The sequence below is a fragment of the Pelophylax lessonae genome, assembly GCF_965119305.1.
Source record: "Pelophylax lessonae genome assembly, chromosome: 2".
NCBI classification, from domain to species: domain Eukaryota; kingdom Metazoa; phylum Chordata; class Amphibia; order Anura; family Ranidae; genus Pelophylax; species Pelophylax lessonae.
In genome coordinates this window covers 227269176-227295111 of record NC_138769.1, presented here as the reverse complement: position 1 = coordinate 227295111, position 25936 = coordinate 227269176, and the positions used below count along the sequence as shown (strand labels likewise).

Below are 25936 nucleotides of genomic sequence, written 5' to 3'. Positions count from 1 at the left end.
CTTATATCCTTTCTTACAATTTTCTCTCCCCAGATGCCCCTCAGGGACCACTTTGGGATCCTTGTGGGAATTAATGGTGGGGGATGACCACACTTTCCATGGAGTGATACTACGTATATTCACCATTATATTATACCCTGTCTACTGTGGTTCTTTCCTTTTTTTCTCCCCGGGCTTTGGCAAACATATATGCAATTTCTTTTACATCAGTTGCAGCAAATAGTCAGCTGGATGCGCGACAATTGTGTTTTTAAACAGTGGCTTTATACATCATGTTGAGCAGCATGAGTGGTATGTATACACTATTTCTTATAAATTGAGACCCTTTTTCTGGTACAATCTATGCATAGCAGATGCCTTGTACACCCAATGAATTATTATAAACTAATATATATATATATATATATATATATACACACACACACATACATATACATACACACACACATCTATGTTTTACTTATACTGTTTCTCGTACTCATAGCTTGAGATGCATTTCCATTGACCTCTGGAAAAGTCCGAAACGCATCAGATCATCACATGGAACTCTCACGCTTCTCATCCCTCCTCACAAGTGATATATCATAGCCACATGTATCTCACTTGTTACTGCTCTTGATTTTTTCCTTTTTTCATTATGTTATTTTGAATACATTAATTTATACTTGCTTATTACTCTAGTCTACTTTATGTTTGGATATTGCCTTTAAAGTCCCGCATCCAAGGGGAACCCCACCTCCATTTTCTAAGATAAACCAGTCAGCTTAAATCTAGGAGATACATTTGTGTACACAAGTTAAAATATACCCAAAAGCAAAAATGTATCATATTACAACTACAAATATTTTCACTTGGTGATTTGGCCAGTAGAGAATGTTTGCTCGCTGTACTATTCGGAGGAACATCTTTGTGACTCCTGGGCCAAGATTGTGATAAGGCTACAGAACACCTCCCCCTTTTCTCATCTCCTGCATGGGAAGGGAGGTTCCGAAGCTTACATATAAACACGGGCAGGGCTAACACCACTGTCTTTGATTTCCCTGCGGCACTGACAGTTCAAAATAGGAAGTTACAAGCTCACTGGATTTCTGATATTTTTTCTTATTTAACAGAAAGCAAAAAGCTTTATTTTGTTTATGTACCAATGACTAGCAGTGAAAGGAGGTTATCGGCAATTTTACACTGCAGGACAGCACTGCAACCCAAGTGTTTGGCTTTAGGCTGCCAAATGGCCCCATTCACCTACATGGGAGAGTTTGACAGGCAGTGGCAGAAGAGAAAGGAGAAGCCAGCTTTCAGCGGCTGCAGGAGGAAAATGGAGAGGATCGGTTCCTGTATATGCCACCCCTCCTGGCCAAGCGTAAAACAGAATTGTCACAGGGAAGTCAAGTGGGCCCCATGGAGCAGGGTCGCCATTGCGACCCAACACTACATTAGTGGTTTGGGATGTGTGGTAAAAGCATCTCAACATTTTACCATTCCCCCAATCCACAAATGTAAATAAGCCCTTACTGTTCAGAGCCCCCTATAAAGCAGCGTTCCCACCGATGTGTTGCGGTTTACCAACACTGCAGATGCAACTCAGCGTACCTGTGCTTTCCTGCATTTTGCTACACTTTGCAATTGACTATTTTATCAACAAGGTAAGGTTGCACTTTCTGAAAACCCCAAACCCACAGGACATAATAAGTGTATGGTTCAGTGCAGCTAACCCACAGGAGCACAGCAGGTGCAGTGCATCAGTGTGGAAAAAAAAAAAAGGGCGGGGGGGGGGGGGGGGGGGTTAAGTGCTAATGTGCCCATAGAAAGTTATTAATAAACTGAACTTTGTCTTCTGCTAGCATCACTAGGCTGTAAGAAACTTTCTTGTCCTAAGTGGAGTGATACCAACTGCATTTCACGTGGGACAGGAGTCGGCGCTACAGAGGAAGCATCGGCTTATTTTGCTCCTGCTCCCTCTGCAGGGGCTTGCTTCTTTCAACGCTGGCTTCATCCGCTCTGATGTTCTCAGATGCCAACAAGCCATCCAGGAGGTTGCAGGTCACATCAAAGGGCTCCGCAAGGCACCAGTTGAGCACCCCTGGCTTACACGGAGGCTGTTCAGGTATCATATATGCATACTTACATTTGGTCAAGTTTGCCCAATGTAAATATGTAAAATATTCCACGGCTGGGGTTGACCTTTACCCTTTACACTCACAAACAATACAGTATATGCAGTAACAATTCTAACCCTTGAGAAAGGTCTGATACTCAGTGCTACTCAGAAGAGAATTTAAATTTTAAATATGGTAGAATTTAGAGGTGCACTGAATGGAAATGTTGGTGCCAAAAACGAAAAATTCAGGATGCGCTTTGCCAAAAGTTTTTATTTTTTAAATCTATAGATTTTTAAAATGTAATTATATTACATTTAACTTTTTAATTAAGGTCACAAATTTAAATAAATATGAATTGTTGGCCTTTAATGGTATCTTTAGGAAAGCTCAAGAAAAATGAATCCCTTTAAAATCTATGTACAGTATGTCTTTACACTGGTCCATTGTGCTTCCGTTGTGGGGTTAAAAATCTTGCTTGCTGCATTTTTGGTCAGGGAAAAACAAACAAAATGCACCTCAGGCTGCATTCACACTTGAGCGTAGCGTTTTTTACCGCGATTTTTTCAGGCGTTTTTCATTGACATCTATCAAAAACGCTGGTAATCAGCCCAAAAAGAAGCTCATGTACTTTTTTCAGCTACAGGAGTTTTGCAAAACGCTCAGATGTGAACAGGGGCCATTTAAATGAATGGGGTTTTACTTGTTGGGCGTTTTTGGAGCTGAAAACGCCCAGGTGTGAATGGAGCCTCAGAGTCGAAATGCATTGAAAACACAGCAACAATAACGCACTTGTTTTGTTTTTGTCACATGACCCATGAAAAATACACCATAAGCAAAGAAACATCATGACAAAAACCCGTGTGTTTTCAGTACCATTATCGCCACCTGTTTCTCAATCAAAAAAAATGCCAAAACACCATTTGTCAGCTGAAATTTTCGGTGCATCTCTAGTAGCATTTATCAATAAAGAAAGGGTTCTTATCCCTTTCACGACTAAGAGTAAAAATTCTTAATGCCCAAGCACAATTTCGCAACTTTGACATGTATTAGTAAAACTGTAGCTATCACAACTACTTTGAGCACCCAGGTAGATTATACCTTTTTTTTTTTTAGGATAAATTGGGCTTTTGATTGTTAGTAAAAAGTTGTGTATATCTCCTAATTTTTTTTCCCTCATCAAAAGGAAAACTGCCCCACAACAAAAACAAAATAGATACAGTAAAACTAGGGATGCACCGAAATGAAAATTTTGGACCGAAACCGAAAATGCAGGATGCCCTTGGCCGAAAACCGAAACCGAAAATGACTTTTTCCCCCAAAAATTTTTTTAAAATGGATAGAACAGGGGCATACACCAAAAACAGGCAGCGACATACACCTGTCGCTGCCACCCTGTCACAGTATATGTACTGTGATGGGTTGGCAATAGGTTAATTTAATTACCAATGGTATTTGTATTATGCAGCATGAGGGGGTTAATTTATTGTCACTGCAGGTCACTCATCTATTAGTGACCGACCAGTGGCAGGTAATTAACCCCTTTGTGCTGCATTAGTGCAACCAGTGTTAATTAACACTTATACTGGTTGCACTAATGCAGCACAAAGGGGTTAATTACCTGCCTGGTCGGTCACTAATAGATGAGTGACCTGCAGTGACAATAAATTAACCCCCTCATGCTGCATAATACTAATATCATTGGTAAGCTGCCTCAGCTCCCCCCCACTCCCACTGCCTCAGCGTCCTCCTCCTCGGGTGTCCTGCATTCAAAAGTCCCGCCTCTGGCCGGCGGCACCGCCTCTCAATGACGTCCCTACTACGATCTGTGCATTATGAATGGACATACCAGGTCGGGGGGGCGGGGCGAGCGGCCGCTATAGAGAGAACTAATGTGATCCTTCCTGTCAGCTCAGCACGTCTATGTGTGAATGAGAACAGAACTGAGCTGACACCGGGCGGAGAGGCCGCTATTAGCTGTAACTATGTGAGAGCTTCTCTTCCTTGTCAGCGGAGATACATGCCTGTCAGGGAAGTGAAGCCCTCACATAGTCACAGCTAATAGCGGCCGCTCCGTCCGCCCCCCCGCCCGGTGTCAGGTCAGTTCTGTTCTCATTCACACATAGACGTGCTGAGCTGACAGGGAAGGATCACATTAGTTCTCTCTATAGCGGCCGCTCGCCCCGCCCCCCGACCTGGTATGTCCATTCATAATGCACAGATTGTAGTAGGGACGTCACTGAGAGGCGGACGGCCGGCCAGAGGCGGGACTTTTAAAACCTGCCCTGCGCTGCGCCCTCCTCCTTCCCCACGGCGGCCATATTTTATTTTCGGCACTGTTAACCCATTATCGGCCGAAACGAGAGAGGCTCATTTTCGGCCGATAATTTCGGTGGCCGAAATTTCGGCGCATCCCTAAGTAAAACCTTGGATTGCGAGCATAATTCGTTCCGGAAACATGCTTGTAATCCAAAGCACTCTTATATCAAAGCGAATTTCCCCATAAGAAATAATGGAAACTCAGATGATTCGTTCCACAAGTCCTTCAGTTTATAGTCTATAGACAAAGATTATAGCAATGTGATAAGGTTGTGTAACCATAAAATATCCATCCACAATATGCAGCCTTCCCAAGGGGATTAGAAGCAAAATGTAGCAGAGCTACAGAATATAAGAGAGATGAGAGGAGCCTCCAAGTGTAGCAATATGGTTACATTTAATGAAGGTTCAACATTTAGAAACTCACATGGTTGATGATTAAAATAGGCACACCTAAGTATGCAGGCATCCAGGGTAAAGCTGTCCACATAGACCATCTTCTGAACCACCAGCTCTCAACACTGTCAGTCTGCAATCGTGACCGGGAAGAATAGCCTGCAGTAGAGTGATCTGAAAGTGAGGCTTTGAATCGCTCGTGGAGCGCAGCGGGGAAGGGATGATGAAGATGGCTGTGCAGAGGATGGTCTATGTGGAGAACTTTACCCCAGATGCCTGCATACTTAGATGTGCCTGTTTTAATCATCAACCATGTGAGTTGCTAAATATTGAACCTTCATTAAATGTAACCATATTGCTACACTTTAGAGGCACCTCTCTTCTTTTTTATACATGACGCTACTTGTATATCAAGACATCGCTTGTATATCAAGTCAAAATTTATTTAAAAAATGTGCTTGTCTTGCAAAGCGCTCTCAAACCAAGGTTTTACTGTATTATATACATTTTTTTTTTCAATTTAGCTGTATATTTCTTGTTACTACCATAACCTAACAACCCAAAATACATTCTCCTGCTCCTGACGATCACAGCGATACCACATATGAGTAGGTTAGTTGTTTGTACCACATATGAGTAGGTTAGTTGTTTGTACCCAAAAGTACAGAAATGCGCATTTTGTTTAAAATCGGACATAAAACCACTGATATAAAAAAAATAAATAAAAAAAATTCTGCCCAAAACATACTGACTTTGACCTTGACCCAAACACTAACCTGGATCTAACCTTAATCTAGGAATTTTTAAATTTTTTTCATTTTTCATACACTTTTTTCTCTCAGTCTGCAAGGAGAGAGAAATACATTGTACCTTTCCTCTCCATTTACAGGGAGAAAAACACAGTGGCAGGCTTCACAGTGATTGATCACTGTGGTAGCCAATCAGAGGTTTCTACATCGTGGCAAATCAAATCGCAAACAAAATCATAGCACTTCCACCCGCGATTCAGATCGCTCCGGTGTAAACGGAGTCTCAGACAAAGTGCACCTGTGCAAATACATAGAGGACCGTATCTTCAGGTATTCTAGCCTTGTGGAAATAAAAATGATATCTCATTTATCATTTGGTAGGGTATGTGCAGTTAAATTTCACCAGCTGTAGCTTTCTAATCACCTATATTACTCTTTAGCTGTTCCATCTTATCTCTACTTCTGCATTCATTGCTCTCTTTGTAAACCACTTATCCTGCTAGTATTTCCATACGTATTTCTTAAGTCCACCCTAAAACTAAAATCGCTGCATCTATAGATCTCCACGTTCTAACACTAACCTATCTAGCCCTGTAAATAAAAACCAGTAGACTTACCTTTTTTTGAAGCCGATCCGACCCGATTCCATGCTGTGCTGTCAGTGGCGGCTTCGCTGTGGAGGCAGGTACAGAGGACACAGCCGACAACGGAAGCACCATAGTAACTCTATGGGTAACATCACATACCATTCATTTCACAGCCGCTGTTGGCCATGACCTCTGCAGAAATCTGCCATTGGAGGTCGGATCGGCTTAAAAAAGGTATGTACACCGATTTCTTCTTTACAGAGCTAGATAGGTTAGTGTTAGAACGTTGAGATCTAAAGATGCAGGGATTTTAAGTTTTAGGGTGAACTTATTCCTCTAATCAGATAATGACCGCCAGTCGCAGTTTTACTGCGGCAGGGAGCCCCTCCTGCGCGAACCGACGCAGGTACACGTCGGTCAGTCGAATGCCTGCAGCTAGCAGTGGGGACTCTGATTGCCGCCAGCCACCCGCAATGGTTCCCCGCTGAGAGAGGACGATCAGCTGTTGTAAACACAGCTGACCGTTCTACTCTGAAAGAATCACAGAGCCCCTGTGATCCTGCTATATAGGTTCACAGGTCTCTGATCATTTCAAAAGCCCAACCCCCAAACAGTTAGAATCACTCCCCTAGGCTTACATTTAACCCCTTGATCACCCGGTTTTAACCCCTTCCCTGCCAGTGTCATTATTACAATTACAGTGCATATTTTTAGCACTGAATACTGTAGTAATGTCACTGGTACCCCCAAAAATGTCAGTTAGGGGTCCGAACGGTCCGCTGCAATGTCTCAGTCCCACTAAAAATCGCAGATCGCCGACATTACTAGTAAAAACAAAATAAAAATGACAAATATTTCCCGTAGTTAGTAGATGTGATAACTTTTGCGCAAACCAATCAAAATACACTTATTGCGATTTTTTATTTACCAAAAATACGTAACAGAAAACAAAAATTGGCCTTAAATGTTAAGAAATGGATTTTCACTTTTTTTTTGGGGGGGGGGGGGTTATATAGCAGAATGCGAAATTTTTTATTTTTGAATTGTCGCTCTGTTTATTAAAAAAAAAAAAAAAAAAAAAGCGAACGGGTGATCAAATATCAAAGAAAGCTCTATTTGTGGGGGAAAAAAGACCTACATTTAGGTACACCGTAGCACAACCGTGCAATTGTCCGTTAAAGTAATGCAGTGTCGAATCGCAAAAAAAAAATGGCCTGGTCATTAAGGGGGCAAATCCTTCCGGTCCAGAAGTGGTTAAATGCCTCTAAAAGTGTACGCAACATGTTTTGTTACAGAATCAGGAGCTTATTTTTGCCCCATATGCTCTAACCTAAACAACCCCACCTTTCCCTCAAAGTTACTGAGATCTAGCAGTGAAAATCTCCCTCTACTGGCCGCGGCATATTGGACTCAACTACCTCTCTGTCTCCCAGCTAGTAGATAGTCCCAATAAAGTCTATGGGAATGTAACTTCTAGGCATGGCCAGGAGAGGGAGCCTTTTATCAATGGATGTAAACAGAGGATGCAAGCAGCAGATCTAAGTAATGTAGGAGGTGGTGCGTAAGATTTTTTGGGATAGAGCAAAAAAAAAAAAAAAAAATAGTAAGCGCACTTTGAAAGTACACTTCCATCTTTAAAGTTGTAGTTTTTTTTTAACTACATGTAAGCCTATAATGAGGCTTACCTGAAGGTACAGTAAATAACTCCTTAACGCACACTGTTTAGGAGATATTTACTTTAGCAGTGCCTGTGATGTCACCGATGCATGCGCACTGTTCTCTCAATGGACAACATATCGGTCGTAGAAAGCCGTGACTCCTGGGCGCTTATGTAATCATGGCGCGAACCCAGAATTAAGAAAGTGTGAAGATGGAAGCCCGGTCAGCGGTGACAGTGCACCATTAGAGTGCTTTGTTTTCAGACAAGTTTCAGAATGTGCTAGTATGTGATGTATACTAGCATATTATGACATTTGCAGAGAAGATTTTTTTTTTTTTTTTTTGCAAGTTACTATCGCTTAAGTCTTTTAAAAGTTAATAAAACAAAATGGTTTCCTGTTCAAGTGGTTTTAAAAGCTCAAGTATTTTTACCTTCATTCATTCTATGCATTAGGGTAAAAAATTCTCTGTGCAGGCCCCCCCTAAAACATACCTGAGCCTGATTGCAATCCAACAATGCGCACAAGAGACTCAGCTTTCTGGGAACTCTACCTCATTGGCTGAGACCGCTGGCTCCTGCTGCAGTCAATCATACCCCAGTGAGCCAATGAGGAGAGAGAAGGGGAGGAGCAGGTGTGCGTGTGCGTGCAGAGCCACGACTCAGGAAAGTCTGCTTGAGTGCCCACATTGGAAGCAGCTTGCTACTGGGGTACTGGGCAGGAGGGGCCAGGGGCGCCAGCGGGTGACCTGAGAAGAGGAGGATCGGTGCTGCTCTCTGCAAAACCATTGCACAGAGCAAGTATGACACTAACTATTGCTTTCCTATGTAAACTTTGGTTACCTATATAGTTGTGCTAGCTACTAGGTTTTTGTTTTTTAAAGCTGGCTCCTAGTCCTGGGTAAGTCAGCGCTGCTTGAGCAACTTGCCTTCTGTATACTCACAGGGGGTTGGTCACTCGGCACCTCCACTCAGAACTCCTATTTTTGCTTTCCTTAAATGGTCCAACCCCCCTTGCAAGCAGCGTCTTCTCTGCTTCTTTCTTTCTCCATTGGCTGGCAAAAAGAATATGTCACTAAAAAAAACCCAAAGAAATTCTTTAAATATATCAACAGCAAAAAAACTAGGGCAGAGCATATTGCACACATAATTAACAATGATGGGAGGATGGTTACAGAGGACACTGAAAAAGCAACCGTGCTGAATGCTTTTTTCTCGTCAGTCTTTACACAGGAAAAGGAGGGGTACACTGACCATGACTGTATGGTTAGTAGTAATACATAGGACTTGCCGCTATGGCTAACAGAGGGTGAAATCAGGGAAAGGCTTGATAAACTTAACACAAACAAATCAGGAGGCCCGGATGGCGTACATCCGAGAGTGCTCAAGGAACTCAGTATGGTTATATCTAGACCACTGTTCCTGATCTTTGCTGACAGTATTGGGACAGGAGATGTACCAGGGGATTGGAGGAAGGCTAACGTGATTCCGATATTCAAAAAGGGCCAGAGGCATATCCCGGGAAATTATAGGCCTGTCAGCTTGACATCAATAATTTGTAAACTTTTGGAGGGGATAAGGGACTATATCGTAGAATATGCTAAAGACAACCACATCATCAGTAGTAACCAGCACGGGTTTACAAATGGGCGTTCTTGTCAAACCAATCTCTTAACATTCTACGAGGAGGTGAGCTGTGAGCTAGATAGGGGGAGACCAGTGGATGTGGTGTACTTGGATTTCGCTAAGGCATTTGATACAGTTCCCCACAAGCGCTTAATTTATAAAATATGGTCTGCAGGTATCGACAGCAGGGTTTGCTCTTGGATACGGAACTGGCTAAAAGGGCGTGTCCAAAGGGTGGTAATAAACAGCGCATACTCAGACTGGTCTGAGGTAGTAAGCGGGGTCCCCCAAGGCTCAGTCTTGGAACCAACCTTGTTCAATTTATTCATAAACAGCATTGAGGTCGGGATCAGTAGTTCGTTATCAGTTTTTGCAGATGACACAAAATTGGCCAGGGCAATAACTACACAGCATGAAGCAGATATCCTACAGAATGACCTGGACAAAATTACAGAGTGGGCAACGACATGGCAAATGAGGTTTAACGTGGAGAAGTGTAAGGTTTTGCACTTGGGGACTAAAAACAATACACGTTAGGAGGGGAACCCTTGGGGGAATCAAAAATGGAGAAAGATCTGGGAGTCTTGGTTGATGATAGATTAGGCAACAGCATGCAATGTCAAGCGGCAGCTTCCAAAGCCAACAGAATATTAGCATGCATAAAGAAAGGGATGTATTCCAGAGATAAGACTATAATCCTTCCACTTTATAAAACTCTGGTCCGACCGCATCTGGAGTATTCTGTCCAGTTCTGGTCGCCAGTCCTCAGGAGGGATGTGTTGGAGCTGGAGAAAGTCCAGAGAAGGGCAACTAAACTGATTAGGGGGTTGGAGGACCTTAACTATGAAGAGCAGCTGCAATCGCTCGATTTATTCTCCCTGGAGAAGAGACGTCTGAGAGGGGACATGATAGCAATTTATAAATATCTTAATGGGGATCTCAGCTTAGAAAAAAAGCTGTTCATTCGAAGGAATTGCATGAGGACTCAAGGACATACAATGCGATTAGAGGAGAAGAGTTTTAACCTCAGGCAACGTGGGGGGTTCTTTACTGTTAGGGTTACAAGATTGTGGAATTGTCTACCACAAGAGGTGGTTTCTGCGGGTAGTATGGTGGCTTTCAAAAGACTCTTAGACTTGCATCTCAAGGATCAGGAGATTAAAGGCTATGTTAGATGATTACAGTCACACACACCTACACAGGTTGAACTGGATGGACTATTGCCTTTATTCAACCTCACCTACTATGTAACTATGTAACATGTGCAGTCATCCCAGCATGCTAAATCTGTGCCACAATGTAAAATTTGGCAGTCTAAAGAACACTGCGAGCATGATCTCTTAAAGCGGAGTTCCAGGCACAAAAACAATTTTTTTTGTGCCCCTCCGCTAGGTAGACCTCACCTGAAAAGGAATTGGATAGGTTTTTTTGTTTACTTACCTTGTAATTGAAGATCGAAGATACTCACCTCGGAGTACTTCCTCCCTCGGAGCCGCGGCTCACCCCGTCACTTCCTGTCTCGCTATGATTCCTGGGAGCTGAACGTCATAGCCCCCAGGAATCAATGCGACGGCACCGGCCCCGCTCGTCATTTCCGGGCGACGCCGCATTCCCCTGCTAAACAGCTTCTGGGCATGCCCAGAAGCTGTTTAGGAATGCGGCGACAAAACCGGAAGTGACGAGAGGGGCCGGTGCAGGCGCATTCTGGGAGAAGAAGAAGCGGAAGAAGACGCAGAAGAGGACCGCGCCGGCTTCAGCTGCCCACAACAGAGATTGCAACGCTGGAGAAGAAATTTTATAAGTAAGTATTTCTTCTAAAAGGTAAGTGCGAACCGGGACAGATCAGAGGCTAGCCATTGTGGAATGTGCTAGCCCTGACTGTCCCGGGGGTATGTTTATTAAAAAAATGACTTCTGTGCCCGGAACTCCGCTTTAAATTTAGACTTTAGATACACTTTAACTCTTTCATAAAAGGTTGTTGATGCCTTGATGCTAAAGCCATAGTAAGCAGCGACAATTATCTTGACAAGAATTTGTACATATTAAAGTGATTGTTATTTTTATTGGAAAAAAAAGTTTCCAAACAGGCCATAATTACCTGCTCTGTGCAAAACCACTGCAACAGAGCCAGTATAACACAATCCTCTTTCTCCTCAGGTGCCTCTATGCTCCTGGCCCCTTCCTTTCCGTCGAGTGCCCCCACAGCAAAAAGCTTGCTATGGGGGCACCCGAGCAGAGTCACAGCTCTGTGTCCAGGCATGGAGCAACGGCCCAGCCCCACCCCCTCTCCTGATTGGCTGACAGCATCGGGAGCCATTGGCTCCCGCTGCTGTCAGTCAGCCAATCAGGAGGGAGATTCTCAGACGGCCGAGACACTCGTGGACATCGCTGGAGAGAGAGGGGGCTCAGGTGTTAGGGGGGCTGCTGCACACAGAAGGTTGTTTTATCTTAATGCATAGAATGCATTAAAGTAGTTGTAAAGTCAGAAGGCTTTTTATCCTAATGCATTTTTTTGCATTAAGATTAAAAAAAAAAAAAAAAAAAAACTGTGTAGTAGCCTCCCCAGCACCCCCTAATACTTACCTGAGGTCCTTCTCTGTGCAGCAATGTCCACAAGTCCCTCATGTTTGGCTGAGACACAGCAACAGTGCCATTGGCCCCCGCAGCTGTCAAAGTCAGTTAGCCAATCAGGAGAGAAAGGGGCAGAGCCGAACAGGTAGCTTCGTGTCTGACTAGACACACGGAGCTATAGCTCGGGTGCCCCCATAGCAAGCTGTTTGCCGTGGGGGCACTCGACAGGAGAGAGGGGCCAGGAGCAGCAAGAGACCCGAGAAGAGGAGGATCCAGGCTGCCCTGTGCCAAACCAACTGCAAAGTGGAAGTATAACATGTTTTTTTTAAACAAGACTTTACAATTACTTTAAGATAAAAAAAAAAAAACCTTCAGACTTTACAACTCCTTTAAAAGGACTTTTAAGGGCTTTTATTTTATTCACTGTTATAAAGTTATAGGTTGACAAATGGACACATATAACATTTACATTTTGTTTTTGTTAAAATGGTTGTAAAACCACTAACAGGAAAAATAAAGCAAATAAAGTTCTCTAATGTTTAATTGCCTCAAATCAATGCACCAAGTGTGATTTCGGTCTGCAGTCTTTTCCTCTATGTGCTTGAGTAATTTCTGACAGGCTGTGCAGGATGGAGGGGGACAGGGGAAGAGAGGTCCAACACACAGCAGCCATTGATTGGCAGCCTCACTTCTGCATGCTTGGCTGGAAGACTGTAGGAAGTGTCCCTTTCCCTCTATTTGGGTCTCAGGTTAGTTTCAGAGCTGTGTAGATAAAAACATATATCATATATTGTGTCCAAAGAACCTAGCATGCCTACAGGTGTCCCTAAAAATGAAACCTCTAAAGTGTGGATCTCATCAAAAAATTTCCAGGTTGACATGAAAAATATGTAGTAAAAAAGATCCAAATAGTTTACAGCCAAAACACATATGAAGAGGTTTTGAAAATACTGCAAAGATCCAGAAAAAAGTTGAATATCCACCTTTAACAGACAGGGAGCAGGACCTGGCGCGCAGGGAGTGCAGCAAGATCAGGTCTTGCTGCACTCCCTGCGCTTTTCTGGATCTTTGCAGTATTTTCAAAACATCTTCATATGTCTTTTGGCCGTAAACTATTTGGCTGCTTTTTCTACATATTTTTCAAGTCAACCTGGAAAAAATTTTTGATGAGATCCAAAACTTTAGAGGTTTCATTGTCACAGCTGTCATCCTCCTGCTCAGCGGGGGATCGGTGGATCAATCCCCCGCTGAGAAAAACAGAGTCCGCCTGACAGACTCCCAAGTGTAAAAGGGCACTTATTTAAAAGTTGGAAAAAAAATCTTTTTAGAAAACATGCACATCCATGCCCAGCCAAGAGACTATGCATAAAAAATCCACACAAACACTGAAAATCTACACTGAAAAAAAAAATTAAGTGGTTGAAAACCCACATACATCCAAAAAAGTGATTAGGCTCAGACAATCCACAGAGATGAAATCCTCCTACATAAGTTGTACCGGTTTATCTGCTCCCATCTGTCCTCCACAGTCATTCAAAGACCAGCATTTACACAGGATCTCTGGTCTAAAAAAAAGTGGGGGTGGGAACCTGATGTCTCACAGTGCAGAACTTAGCAAGGGGAGCTTTGAGCCCTGAACGGAGGAAGGGGCAAACCCCACGCTGAACTGAGGATATTAGTCAGGCTGTGTGCTTGAACTCCCTTACGTCACCTTTTTATCTCTTGGTGAAAAAAAAAAAAAAAAACTCACCTGAATATCTGACTGAAGTGACTTGGGGTCCTTTCACACAGGCTTTCCACCCAGCAGACTCAGTTTTGCTCAGTGGGGGGGGGGGGGAATCGATCAGCTGATCCCCGCTGAGCAGACGGATCACAGGTCCGTCTCCGCTTACTTTGCAGAGACAGACCTGTCAGATCCCGCACTACAGGAGTGCAGTACAGGAGGATATGTTCACATTTTATGTCTGAGGTTTGCCACTGTACCAAACTGGATCACAAGAAGCTACTGTGAAGATGAAATGTAATGTTGTGACAATTCAATAAAATTAGAAGAAAAAAAAACACCAATTTGTCATTTTTGAAACATCGGCACTGCTGCCTTCAAAACACACACCTGCAGACGCTGACGTATATGACCAGTGAACTGCACAATGGTCATTACCAGGGGTTTGTGGAAGCAATCGGGCGAACAGCTTCCATCTGACAGCCAGCAGCTACTGGGAGTGTGCAAAACCCCCTGCTGCTACCGATATAATTTTTACATTTTAAATGCGACAATGGCTGCAGGGGTGAAGAACCCCTGACTGCTGTCAGGGGGGGGGAAGACTTGAAGAAATTAACCACGTTAGCCCCGGAGGATTTGGCTGCTCAATGACCAGGCCCTATTTTGCGATTCGGCACTGCGTTACTTTAACGGTCAATTGCGCGGTTGTGCGATGCTGTACCCAAACGAAATTGACGTCTTTTTTCTCCCACAAATAGAGCTTTCTTTTGGTGGTATTTGATCATCTGTGCAATTTTTATTTTTTTGCGCTATAAACAAAGAGTGACAATTTTGAAAAAAAATTACAATATTTTACACATTCTTTTATATGAAATTTCCCCCCCAAAAAAAAAAAAAAGTAAAAATCAAAATTTAACATTTTAGGCCAATTTGTCTTCTGCTACTGTACATATTTTTGGTTAAAGAAAAAAAAAAAAAAAAAATTTCAATAAGCGTATTTTGATTGGTTTGCGCAAAAGCTATTGCGATTACTAACTACGGGAAGGATTTATGTCTTTTTTTTTTTACTAGTAATGGCGGCGATCTGCGATTTTTTTGCGGGACTGCGACATTGCGGTGGACAGATCGGCCCCCTGACATTAGACACTTTTGGGGGTACCAGTGACATTACTACAGTAATCAGTGCTATACATATGAACTGTTACTGTAAAAATGACACTGGCAGGGAAGGGGTTAACAGTGTGTGTGATCAAGGGGTTAAATGTGTCCCTAGGGGCTTAAATTCTCTAACTGTCAGAGGTAGTGGCTTGTGAAGTAATCACAGAGACATGCGATCCTATATAGCAGGATCACATAGCCTCTGTGATCACTTCAGGGAGAATGATAGACGGCTGTGTTTACATCAGCCGTCTGTCCTCTCTCAGCTGCGGGAAATCGCGAATGGCCAGCCAGCGGCCATCGAAACCGCTGGTCACACGCACTGGCTCCCGAGCAAACGAGCGGGAGCGCACTCGCCCCCTAGAGTCTCCTGAGCGAGTGACGTAGTACGTCGCTTTGCCCAGGAGCGGCTGCCTGCCGCAGTAAAATTGCGGTGGGCGGTCGTTACGTGGTTAAAAAGGTAAACTTAGCCTTTAACTGTATTAGCACTTTAGTATAAATTAACCAGCAGGCAATATTGTAGTAAAGACTGTTTTCACAAAAAATTTACAAAGCATTTAAATAAAAAGGTCCTTTAAAGATGCGTCAAACCACCAATTTACAAAATCTTTATGTCCCGTTCACACTGGGCTGCAGTTCTTATGTATAGACATGAAATTCCGCCTTGAGACCTGTGACTTTAGATTACACCATTGTGCTGCAGTGGTGTGCACGATTTTGAAAAAAAAAAAAAGAAAGAAAAGAGGGGGGGGAACATGCACTCTTTTTTCAGCACAGCATGTTGCAATATAGTACACAAAATCACAAGCCACTTCTGATGACAACCCACTGTGTTAAATAAAAATGAATAAAACATTGACATTTTAATAAAGTTTTAAAAAAAAATAAATAGGGAGTGTGAACAATGTGATGCATCATTTACGACACACCGATACTACGCCTCTCACAGGGAACATCTGCAGCCTTGGCATAAAAGACAGCCACTGATGTGAACGAGCCGTGAACTGTGCAACAGTCTACTGTATAGAGAATCTAGGTGAGCCAACCCTAATTTTCAAGAGCAGTCAGAAAAGCAATTGGAATGCAATAATCCAAAAAAGACTGAACAAGGGACTGTGCAATAAAATATTTTAACCACTTATTTTGGCTTAACAGTAAAGCTGGCCATACACTAGCCGAAAAATCGTTCAAACTAATTTTCTATTAACGAACAATCGGCCGTGAGAGCAGACGATCGGGCCAACATGTAATGACCGAATTTCGAGCGATAAATCGTTCAATGGACATAAATGAATCAGTTTTTCATTCATTTTGTCACATATGCCTAGTGCAAACAGTTCGGGCGAGAAGCACATTAACCTTTCAATCTATCATTCGGCAGAATTTTCCAAACTGTTCCTTCGATTTTTTGGCTAATTTTTTGGCTCTGAAAAGTTAAAATCGATTTTCTATTTGTGCCCATTAACTGGACGAAAAATGAACGGACCAAATGACAGATTTTCGAACGATCTTTCGGCTAGTGTATGGCCAGCATTACACTTTATACTAAAATGTAACAAGAACCAAACTTATTACCAAGAAATAAGTACACGTTTACCTTGACTACATGCTAAATGCACTATTTTAGTGCACAAGCAGCTGGTAGCTTTATTTCAGCACATTACACGGGTTACTTTAAAAACTTTATTTGTAGCGTCACAGTGACCCTTCATTCATGTTTCCACACAGCAGCACATCTGCACACAGTTCGTCAGTGCGCTCCAGCAAATTACTACATGCCCGCACTTTACAGCAGCTCACCACACCTCCAGGCTGCATTGTAGTATGTACATGGCACAAAATTATTTTCAATATGGCATAGAAATTAACTGTTTATCCAGTGAGTAAAAAGGGCAGCTATCACAATATGCGTAGACGAGCCCTAAAGTGGGGTACACACTAGTAGAAAATCTGCAGAAAATTCCTGTTAGAGGTAAAATCGTTCGATTTTCGGCTCGTGTGTACACAACTTTCAGCAGCCGATCCCGACATTTTCAACGAAGAAAAAAAAAAAAAAAAAAAAACTGAGGGACAAACACCAAAATTTACGAAAGACCGCGCATGATCGGAAGTTACTGACGACCCGGAAGTTTATCATAAAAAAAAAAAAAACTAAAAGGGATAATTCGTATCTATGACCTCGGGGGATTGGGGGGGGGGGGGGTCACACGTATAAGTACTTACATCACTCTACGAACAAACGTCAAAAAAAAAAAAAAAATCGAACGAGAAATTTTGTGAACGTTTAGGCACGGTCAACTAAAAATGGTTGTGAACACTGAGGATGAGAGAGAAAAGTCAGAGGATATTACGTCCGATTTCCGTCAAGTGTGTACGGGCCTTTAGGCTTGGTTCACAGTGGGTGGCTTCAAAGTCTCCCGACTCTGAAGCTGCCCCCTACAGCAAGACTTTAGTGTGGCTTGCAAACAACTTCTTTAATAGAAATCGATGCAAGCTGCTCTGAAGTTGCCCTCCAGGTAGTGCAGGAACCTTTTTCTAAGTCGCAGCGACCCGAGTTAGAACGGTTACATTGCACTGAATAGAGCGGGACTTGTCAGGCGACAAGCCGGCCCAGTGTGAACTGAGCCTAAGACCGCATTCACACTGAAGTGGCACGACTTCAAGGACGACTTAACAAGTCGCGTGCACCGCGACTTCGGCGCGACTTGCACAGACTTCATATAATGAATGTCTATGCAAGTTGCTCCGAGGTCGCCCCGAAGTAGTACAGGACCCTTTTTCTAAGTCGGAGCGACTTGTGTCGCTCCTATTAGAACGGGTCCTGTAGAACTGCATGGACTGCGACTTGTCAGGCTGACCAGTCGTCTGACAAGTCGTGGTAGTGTGAATGGAGTCTAAGTCCCGGTTCACACTAGGGCGACCTGTGAGGCGACCTGGTCGCCTCACAGGTCGCCTCCCATAGGGAAGCTGCGGACCCGTTCTAATAGGAGCGACACAAGTCGTTCCGACCTAGAAAAAGGGTCCGGAGCTTCTTTGGGGCGACCAGGAGGCGACCGCCATAGACTTCAATGTTATGAAGTCCGTGGCGGCCGCTCCGAGGTCACGGCGCACTGCTCGCACCGCGATCTCGGAGGTCGCACCGCGATCTCGGAGGTCGCCCCGGGAAGTAGCGTCGCGCGTATGTGAACCGGCGCTAACAGTCACTTTATATTCGAAGCATAACAAGACATAACGTAAACATTTCCGAAGAACAGTTACACTTCAGGTCTGGTTCACATCTGTGAAGGGCATTATAAGTGTGTTACCATTGAACACCATTCCACATGTGTTTTCATGAAAGCACGTCAAACACAAGCATGTACATATAAGCAGCTACTTTACATGGATTCAAGCAAACATTTTGATGTGTTTTGCCAATTCACCGCTTAAGGACTAGGGCATGCATGGATTTTCTTTCGTTTGAATAAAGTTTTGTAAATTGAAAAATCCATGTTTGCCCCGGTCCTGAAGCAGTGAATCTGCAAAATGTGTTGACGTATATGTGGGCTTCAATCCATATAATGTAACTCATGTACATACATTCATGTATTGTATTTTATGTTTAGGTTACCTCCAATGAAATTTCTTTAATACAGATGTACAATAAAAATATCTAACGTTTTTATGTATACGGTAGTACTCGGTTTTCCTGACAGCACACTTGGGGTCCTTTCACACGGGCTTTCACGGAAAGGATCAGATAGCAGACATGTCACAGCTGACATCCACTACTCCATAGAGGTGCATGAAGTGTCCAAGCATGTCCGTCTTATAAAAACTGACAGGCTGACCTGATCAGAAAGCCCATGTGAAAAGGGGGCTTAAGGTTGATTTACTAAAGGCAAATAGAATGTACAAGTTCAGTTGCAGTCATTTTCTTCAGAGCTTTGCAAATGTGATGAAGCAGTGATTTCTAGTGTGTGATTTTATTTTCCCTCCACCTTATTGCATATTCCTTACAAAGTGAAGTTTTACCATGCATGAGGCTCTGGGGAAAAGGAGTGCAACTGCACTTGACAGGTCCACAGTCTATTTGCACTTAGTCCCGGGTCACACTTGTGCAATGCGGGAAGGCTGCGAATTCGCAGCCTGGTCCCGCATCGCAAACGCACATCTGGCAGTTCACACTGCCATATGCCATACGCTGGGGGTGTCAATGAAATGTTAACGACACCCCCAGTTTGATCGCATATCGCGGTGCGATCTGACAGTTCGCACAGGATCGGATCGCACAAGTGTGAACCACCGTGCGATCCAATCCTGATGCGGCTGAAAAAATGCCTCATGTGAGTGTTTGGTGCGGGTGCAGTGCGAATTTAGCCATACAAATTGTATGGCTGAATTCGGACTGCACATCCGATCGCATGTAATGAAGGAGCAGTGCGCTCCGATATTACATGCGATCAGCGCACACGTGGAAGTGTGAACCGGCACTTAGTAAATAAACCCCTTAGCACTTTAGGAGCAGGCCTATTTCTGACACCTGTTTACAAATTAAAATCTGTATTTTTTGCTAGAAAATAACTTAGAACCCCCAAAGATTTATTTTTAGCAGAGACCCTAGAGAATAAAATTGAGTTTGCTGTAATACTTTGTCACACCGTATTTACACATTTTTTTAATTAAAAAAACAGTATAAAGTTAGCTCAACTTTTTTTTTTTATAAAGTGAAAAAACGTAAATGTAAACATCCCTTGTAATAGAAATAAGCAGGACAGGTCCTCTTTAATGTAAGATCTGGGGTCAAAAAGATCCACCCTTAAATTAAAAGCAAAAAAATAAATAAAAAGTATTTTTTTCAGCAAGGAAAAAAAAAAAAAAAGAAAAAAAAGAAATGGGCCCTTTAAGGCCGTTGGGAGGAAGTGACGTATGACATCGCTCCGGTTCTCCAAGTCCATAGAGTCGAGTGGGGGGCATCTTGTGCTCACTTGACTGAATTCCTGCCTGGGACATGGACAGACCGGGATCGTTTTCCGCGCTACAGACGGCTCCGGTAAGTGGGAAAAACAACCATAAAAGTGATCCAATGGCAAATCGGCTGCTGGGACCACTTTTATGTGAAAGAGGACCGCCCCTGTAAGAAAATACGGGGTTATGGTAGTCATCTGCTGCCATAACACCAGTATTTAACATGAAAGTACCAACTTAAAACTGCGGCAGGCGGTCCAGAAGTGGTTAAACGAGATGTACAGCCAAAGCTCGTATGGCTGTACATCTATGGATCACATTAGTGTAGTTCGTTCTGCACTCCAGTGACCCGTTTTCAGCAGAGAGCGGTCTAAAGTTAGTTCTCTGCTGACGTCACAGATGTCAGTCCAGGCACCGCGTCATCACGACCACCGAGTCGGGATCCGCAAGGTGCCTGGACTGTCACCCGGCTCACCCTCGAGTCGCTGAGAACCTGAGCCGGTCGCTCCCTGTCCATCCACAGCCCAGCGCTCTAGTGAGCGAAGAGGGGGCAGAGCAGAGAGCTGCTGACTGACAGTCAGCAGCTCTGCTCGGGAAACTGTCAGAACCGAGCGATCGCTGGCGTTCGATTGCTCGTTTCTCAGTGTAGAGGCGCTGGGGAACCGATGCTGCATCCACCTAGGCAAGTATAACTGGAGAACAAAATAGAAACATATACTTCTCTTTTAAAAAGGGGTTGTAAACACTTATTTTTATTTAAAAAAACATGCCTATACTTACCTGCTCTGTGCAATTGTTTTGCACAGAGCAGCCCCAGTACTCTTCTTCTGGGATGCCTTGTCGGATTTCCAGGCCCCCCTTCATCGGATGCCCCCAAGGAAAGCAGATTTCCCTGAGGGCACCGGTGTGGGTTTGCTCCCGAGTCCCACTGATGTGTCCATTGACACAGACAGCAGGACTCGTGCTCCCGTGTCACTAGACCTAATTGACAGCAGGTGGAGCCAATGGCTCCTGCTGCTATCAATCTGTCCAAACAGGAGAGACAGTAGCTGGAACCTCTGCGCTCAAACACATCACTGGATCGGATCATGCTACGGTAAGAAAAAGGAAGGGGGGGTTTGGGGGGAGCTGCACCACAGAAGGTTTTTCACCTTAATGCATTAAGGTGAAAAACCTTGAGGCTTTACAACCACTTTAAAGTCCCTAACATCTAAGGCTTCTTTCACATGGCCGCTCGGTTTTTTCCTCCGCGGCGGCACTTTTTTTTTTTTTTCACTTGTGTCATCCGGTCCGTATATCATCCCATCCATTTGCGGATGATATACGGACATAATGTATGTCTATGGGATTGCGGATGTCAGCGGATGACACTGCTGACATCCGATTTTGCGTCCGTTCCATTTTTTAAATGGAAGAAAAAATAGGGTTCTGTTCCGTTCCAAAAAACGGAGCAGAACTGAAAGGATGCAAATCATAGTTACATAGTTAGTGAGGTTGAAAAAAAGACATCCGTCCATCCAGTTCAACCTATGATGTGTGTGTGTGTTTGCTTTAACCGTACATTGTATACCCCTGTATGTTGTGGTCTTTAAGGTGCCCATCTAATAGTTTTTTGAAACTATCGATGCTCCCTGCTGATACGACTGCTTGTGGAAGAGAATTCCACATCCTTACCGCTCTTACAGTGAAGAACCCCTTACGTATTTTAAGGTTAAACCGTTTCTCCTCTAGTTTTAGTGAGTGGCCACGTGTCTTATTGTATTTCCTTTCTCTGAATAGTTTGTTTGTTCCTTATGCTAGGGTCGCCAGTACAGTATTTGTACATTGATATATCCCCCTCAATCGTCTCTTCGAGAGAGAGAGAGAATAAGTCTAGTGCTTGTAGTCTTTCCTCATAGCTGATGTCCTCCATTCCCCTAATTATTTTTGTTGCCCTTCTCTGGACTTTCTCCAGTTCCAGCACATCCTTCCTGATGACCGGTGCTCAGAACTGGACAGCATACTCCAGATGTGGCCGGACCAGAGTATTGTAGAGTGGGAGAATAATCTCTTTATTTCTCTAGTGAATCCCCTTTTTTATACATCCCAGTATTCTGTTGGCTTTGCTTGCAGCGACTTGGCATTGCATGCCACTGCCAAGCCTGTTGTCTACCAGTACCCCCAGGTCCTTTGCCATCCTAGACTAGACCCAGAGGTTCCCCCCCCCCCCCCCAGTGAGTAGCTTGCTTTCTGGTTTCTGGCACCCAAGTGCATTACTTTACATTTTTCAACATTAAACCTCATCTGCCATGTAGTTGCCCACCCCATTATTTTGTTCAGGTCCGCTTGTAAGGTTTCCACATCCTGCATAGAAGATATTGGCCTGCTTAGTTTAGTATATAATCGGATGGTCATCCGCTGACATCCGCAATCCCATTGACATGCATTATGTCATCACCCGCAAACGGATGGGGTGATATACGCACATACGGAGCGCCCGTGTGAAAGGGGCATGTTTACTGTTTTTTGTCAACGTAAATATTTCCAAAGGAACAACAACAAAGTCACAGATGAAGTGTCACAATCAGCACATATGCAATTTCATTGATTACAGTAAAATTAAAAAAAAAAAAAAAACACACTATTTCTTTAGAGATCACGCGTTTTCCAGCTGTTCCGAATCAAAAAGCTACAGATACCGTCTGCCACTACAGCAGACGTGTACCCAATTCCTCTGCATCAAAAAAACTACAGATACTGTCTTCCACCACAGCAGACGTGTACCCAATTGCTCTGCATCAAAAAAATACAAATACCGTCTGCCACCACAGCAGACGTACACGCAGTACAAATGGGCTGCGCAGCAAGCTTGTATCTTATTCAGTCTTCCTCTAGCTTTGTAACTGAAATCCTGAATGGGGATACAGGCACACAGCTAAAGGAAGGCTATGCAGGAGCCTGACACTGCACCCGAGATCTGCTGATCATGGGTGCAATGTTCTATAGCAGGAATCCCCAAACTTTGCAAAGAAAGGGCAGGTTTACTGTCCTTCAGGCTTTAGGGGCCTGGACTGTGCCCAGAGGAAGAAACAATGCCCGATCTTTGGTATTAGGAGAGAAAGGGTGTCAGGGGCAGGAACGGGCACCCCATTGTTGGCGTCGGGGCAGGAACGGGCGCCACCATTGATGGCGTCAGGGGCAGGAAGGGGGGCGACACCATTGATGGCGTCAGGGGCAGGAAGGGGGGCGACACCATTGATGGCGTCAGGGGCAGGAAGGGGGGGCGACACCATTGATGGCGTCAGGGGCAGGAAGGGGGGGCGACACCATTGATGGCGTCAGGGGCAGGAAGGGGGGGCGACACCATTGATGGCGTCAGGGGCAGGAAGGGGGGGCGACACCATTGATGGCGTCAGGGGCAGGAAGGGGGGGCGACACCATTGATGGCGTCAGGGGCAGGAAGGGGGGGCGACACCATTGATGGCGTCAGGGGCAGGAAGGGGGGGCGACACCATTGATGGCGTCAGGGGCAGGAAGGGGGGGCGACACCATTGATGGCGTCAGGGGCAGGAAGGGGGGGCGACACCATTGATGGCGTCAGGGGCAGGAAGGGGGGCGACACCATTGATGGCGTCAGGGGCAGGAAGGGGGGCGACACCATTGATGGCGTCAGGGGCAGGAAGGGGGGCGACACCATTGATGGCGTCAGGGGCAGGAAGGGGGGCGACACCATTGATGGCGTCAGGGGCAGGAAGGGGGGGCGACACCATTGATGGCGTCAGGGGCAGGAAGGGGGGCGACACCATTGATGGCGTCAGGGGCAGGAAGGGGGGCGACACCATTGATGGCGTCAGGGGCAGGAAGGGGGGCGACACCATTGATGGCGTCAGGGGCAGGAAGGGGGGCGACACCATTGATGGCGTCAGGGGCAGGAAGGGGGGCGACACCATTGATGGCGTCAGGGGCAGGAAGGGGGCGCCCCATTGTTGGCGTCAGGGGCAGGAAGGGGGCGCCCCATTGATGGCGTCAGGGGCAGGAAGGGGGCGCCACCATTGATGGCGTCAGGGGCAGGAAGGGGGCGCCACCATTGATGGCGTCAGGGGCAGGAAGGGGGCACCACCATTGATGGCGTCAGGGGCAGGAAGGGGGCACCACCATTGATGGCGTCAGGGGCAGGAAGGGGGCACCACCATTGATGGCGTCAGGGGCAGGAAGGGGGCACCACCATTGATGGCGTCAGGGGCAGGAAGGGGGCACCACCATTGATGGCGTCAGGGGCAGGAAGGGGGCACCACCATTGATGGCGTCAGGGGCAGGAAGGGGGCACCACCATTGATGGCGTCAGGGGCAGGAAGGGGGCACCACCATTGATGGCGTCAGGGGCAGGAAGGGGGCACCACCATTGATGGCGTCAGGGGCAGGAAGGGGGCACCACCATTGATGGCGTCAGGGGCAGGAAGGGGGCACCACCATTGATGGCGTCAGGGGCAGGAAGGGGGCACCACCATTGATGGCGTCAGGGGCAGGAAGGGGGCACCACCATTGATGGCGTCAGGGGCAGGAAGGGGGCACCACCATTGATGGCGTCAGGGGCAGGAAGGGGGCACCACCATTGATGGCGTCAGGGGCAGGAAGGGGGCACCACCATTGATGGCGTCAGGGGCAGGAAGGGGGCACCACCATTGATGGCGTCAGGGGCAGGAAGGGGGCACCACCATTGATGGCGTCAGGGGCAGGAAGGGGGCACCACCATTGATGGTGTCAGGGGCAGGAAGGGGGCACCACCATTGATGGTGTCAGGGGCAGGAAGGGGGCACCACCATTGATGGTGTCAGGGGCAGGAACAGGCGCTCCATTGATGGCGTCAGTGGAAGGAATAATGCCTCAAGGACCAGATAAAGGCAAGCAAAGTTTGGAGACCGCTGCTCTATAGGCTCCTTTAATAATAATGATTGCAAGTTTTACTTGCAAAGATGAACTTAGCCTTTAAAACAGACAAGCAGCACCATTTACAAAGCTCATCCAGTGCCTGTTGATTTAAACCACCTGATGCCCAATCTTCTAATCATATACTTAGAGTGACAACATCCGAATGGGACACGAAGTTCCAGGACAAGCCTAGTGTTTACCCTCCGCACAGCCATGTTTACTGACAAGTGTCTCACGTGTGGCCATATCGAAACATCCTCCATCTCAGCCCAGTGGACACATGACTGAGCCCAGCCCTCCTGATAATACCCGGACACATCATTCGCTCACCTTGCTGGATGTCCCCGTTGCTCCCCCCGGGAAGCGGTACACTCAGCTGCCTCTCCGGCTCCGGTAAACAGCGGCGGCAGAAGGAGTGCAGGCACGGCAGCAGCTTGGGCTCGGAGTCCCGGTTCTGCAGGCTCTGGTTACACACGGCGCACGTATCCAACAGACTGACGGCTCCGCTCGGCGTCGAGGATGAGGCGGAGGAAGAGGAGGCCGCGGAAGACGAGGGGGCCGGGTTCTCCTCAGCCGGAGCCGCCACAGGAACGGCCGGAGCGGCTGCCTTCTCCCCGCTCTCCGCCTCCTCCACGGTCTGGGCCTCCGTTCCCGCACCGCTACTCCCGTCCTGTCCGCTGCCATTGTTGTTACTGCTCGCGGGACCTTCCGTCTCTCCTCCGCCACCACCGCCGCCTCCTCCTTTGTTGTCCGCCATGTTTTTCCTCTTTGAACCCCTGAACTGACCGCTTCGCGACGCCACCAGCGCACGTACAGTACGCCGCCGCAGTGAGGGCCACCCTCCTCTTTCCTCCTTCGTCCCTAACGGCCACGGCGGAGTGACGTCACGGCGACGTAAGGGACCATGTAGATAGCGCAGGCGCGTTGTTCTACATAGGGAGACCCGCGCATGCACCCTAAGGGGGGGAGTTGTGTGGTTGACTGCGCATGTGCGACGTGTTACGCTGCGCATGTGTTCATCTGCTTGTCACGTTGATTAGATAGGAACTGGGATTTTCTGAGAGCAGATTTTTGCAAATATCCTCTAACCGTAGAATGTTTGTTTAGTAAAGATGTGGCAGCAGCTTAGGTCTACACATAGCTCCCAACTGTCCCTGATTTAGAACAAAGTCCCTCTCTCTTCTGCATTTGTCCCTCAC

At 45.8% G+C, this 25936-nt stretch overlaps 1 protein-coding gene across 3 annotated transcripts in view; it reads right to left on the bottom strand.

Moving 5' to 3' along the window:
* The window catches only part of TRIM33 (tripartite motif containing 33), a 271501-nt gene extending 245875 nt beyond the window's left edge, over positions 1-25626 (bottom strand). For 2 of the 3 annotated variants that reach the window (XM_082246207.1, XM_082246206.1), the window contains exon 1: positions 25068-25625. In XM_082246207.1, coding sequence (XP_082102333.1) covers positions 25068-25494 — 427 coding nt within the window. In that variant the 5' untranslated portion in view covers positions 25495-25625. Of the gene's footprint in view, positions 1-25067 lie in introns of all 3 variants that reach the window. The other variant, XM_082246208.1, reaches the window with a different exon arrangement.
* Between the last annotated feature and the right edge of the window lie 310 nt (positions 25627-25936).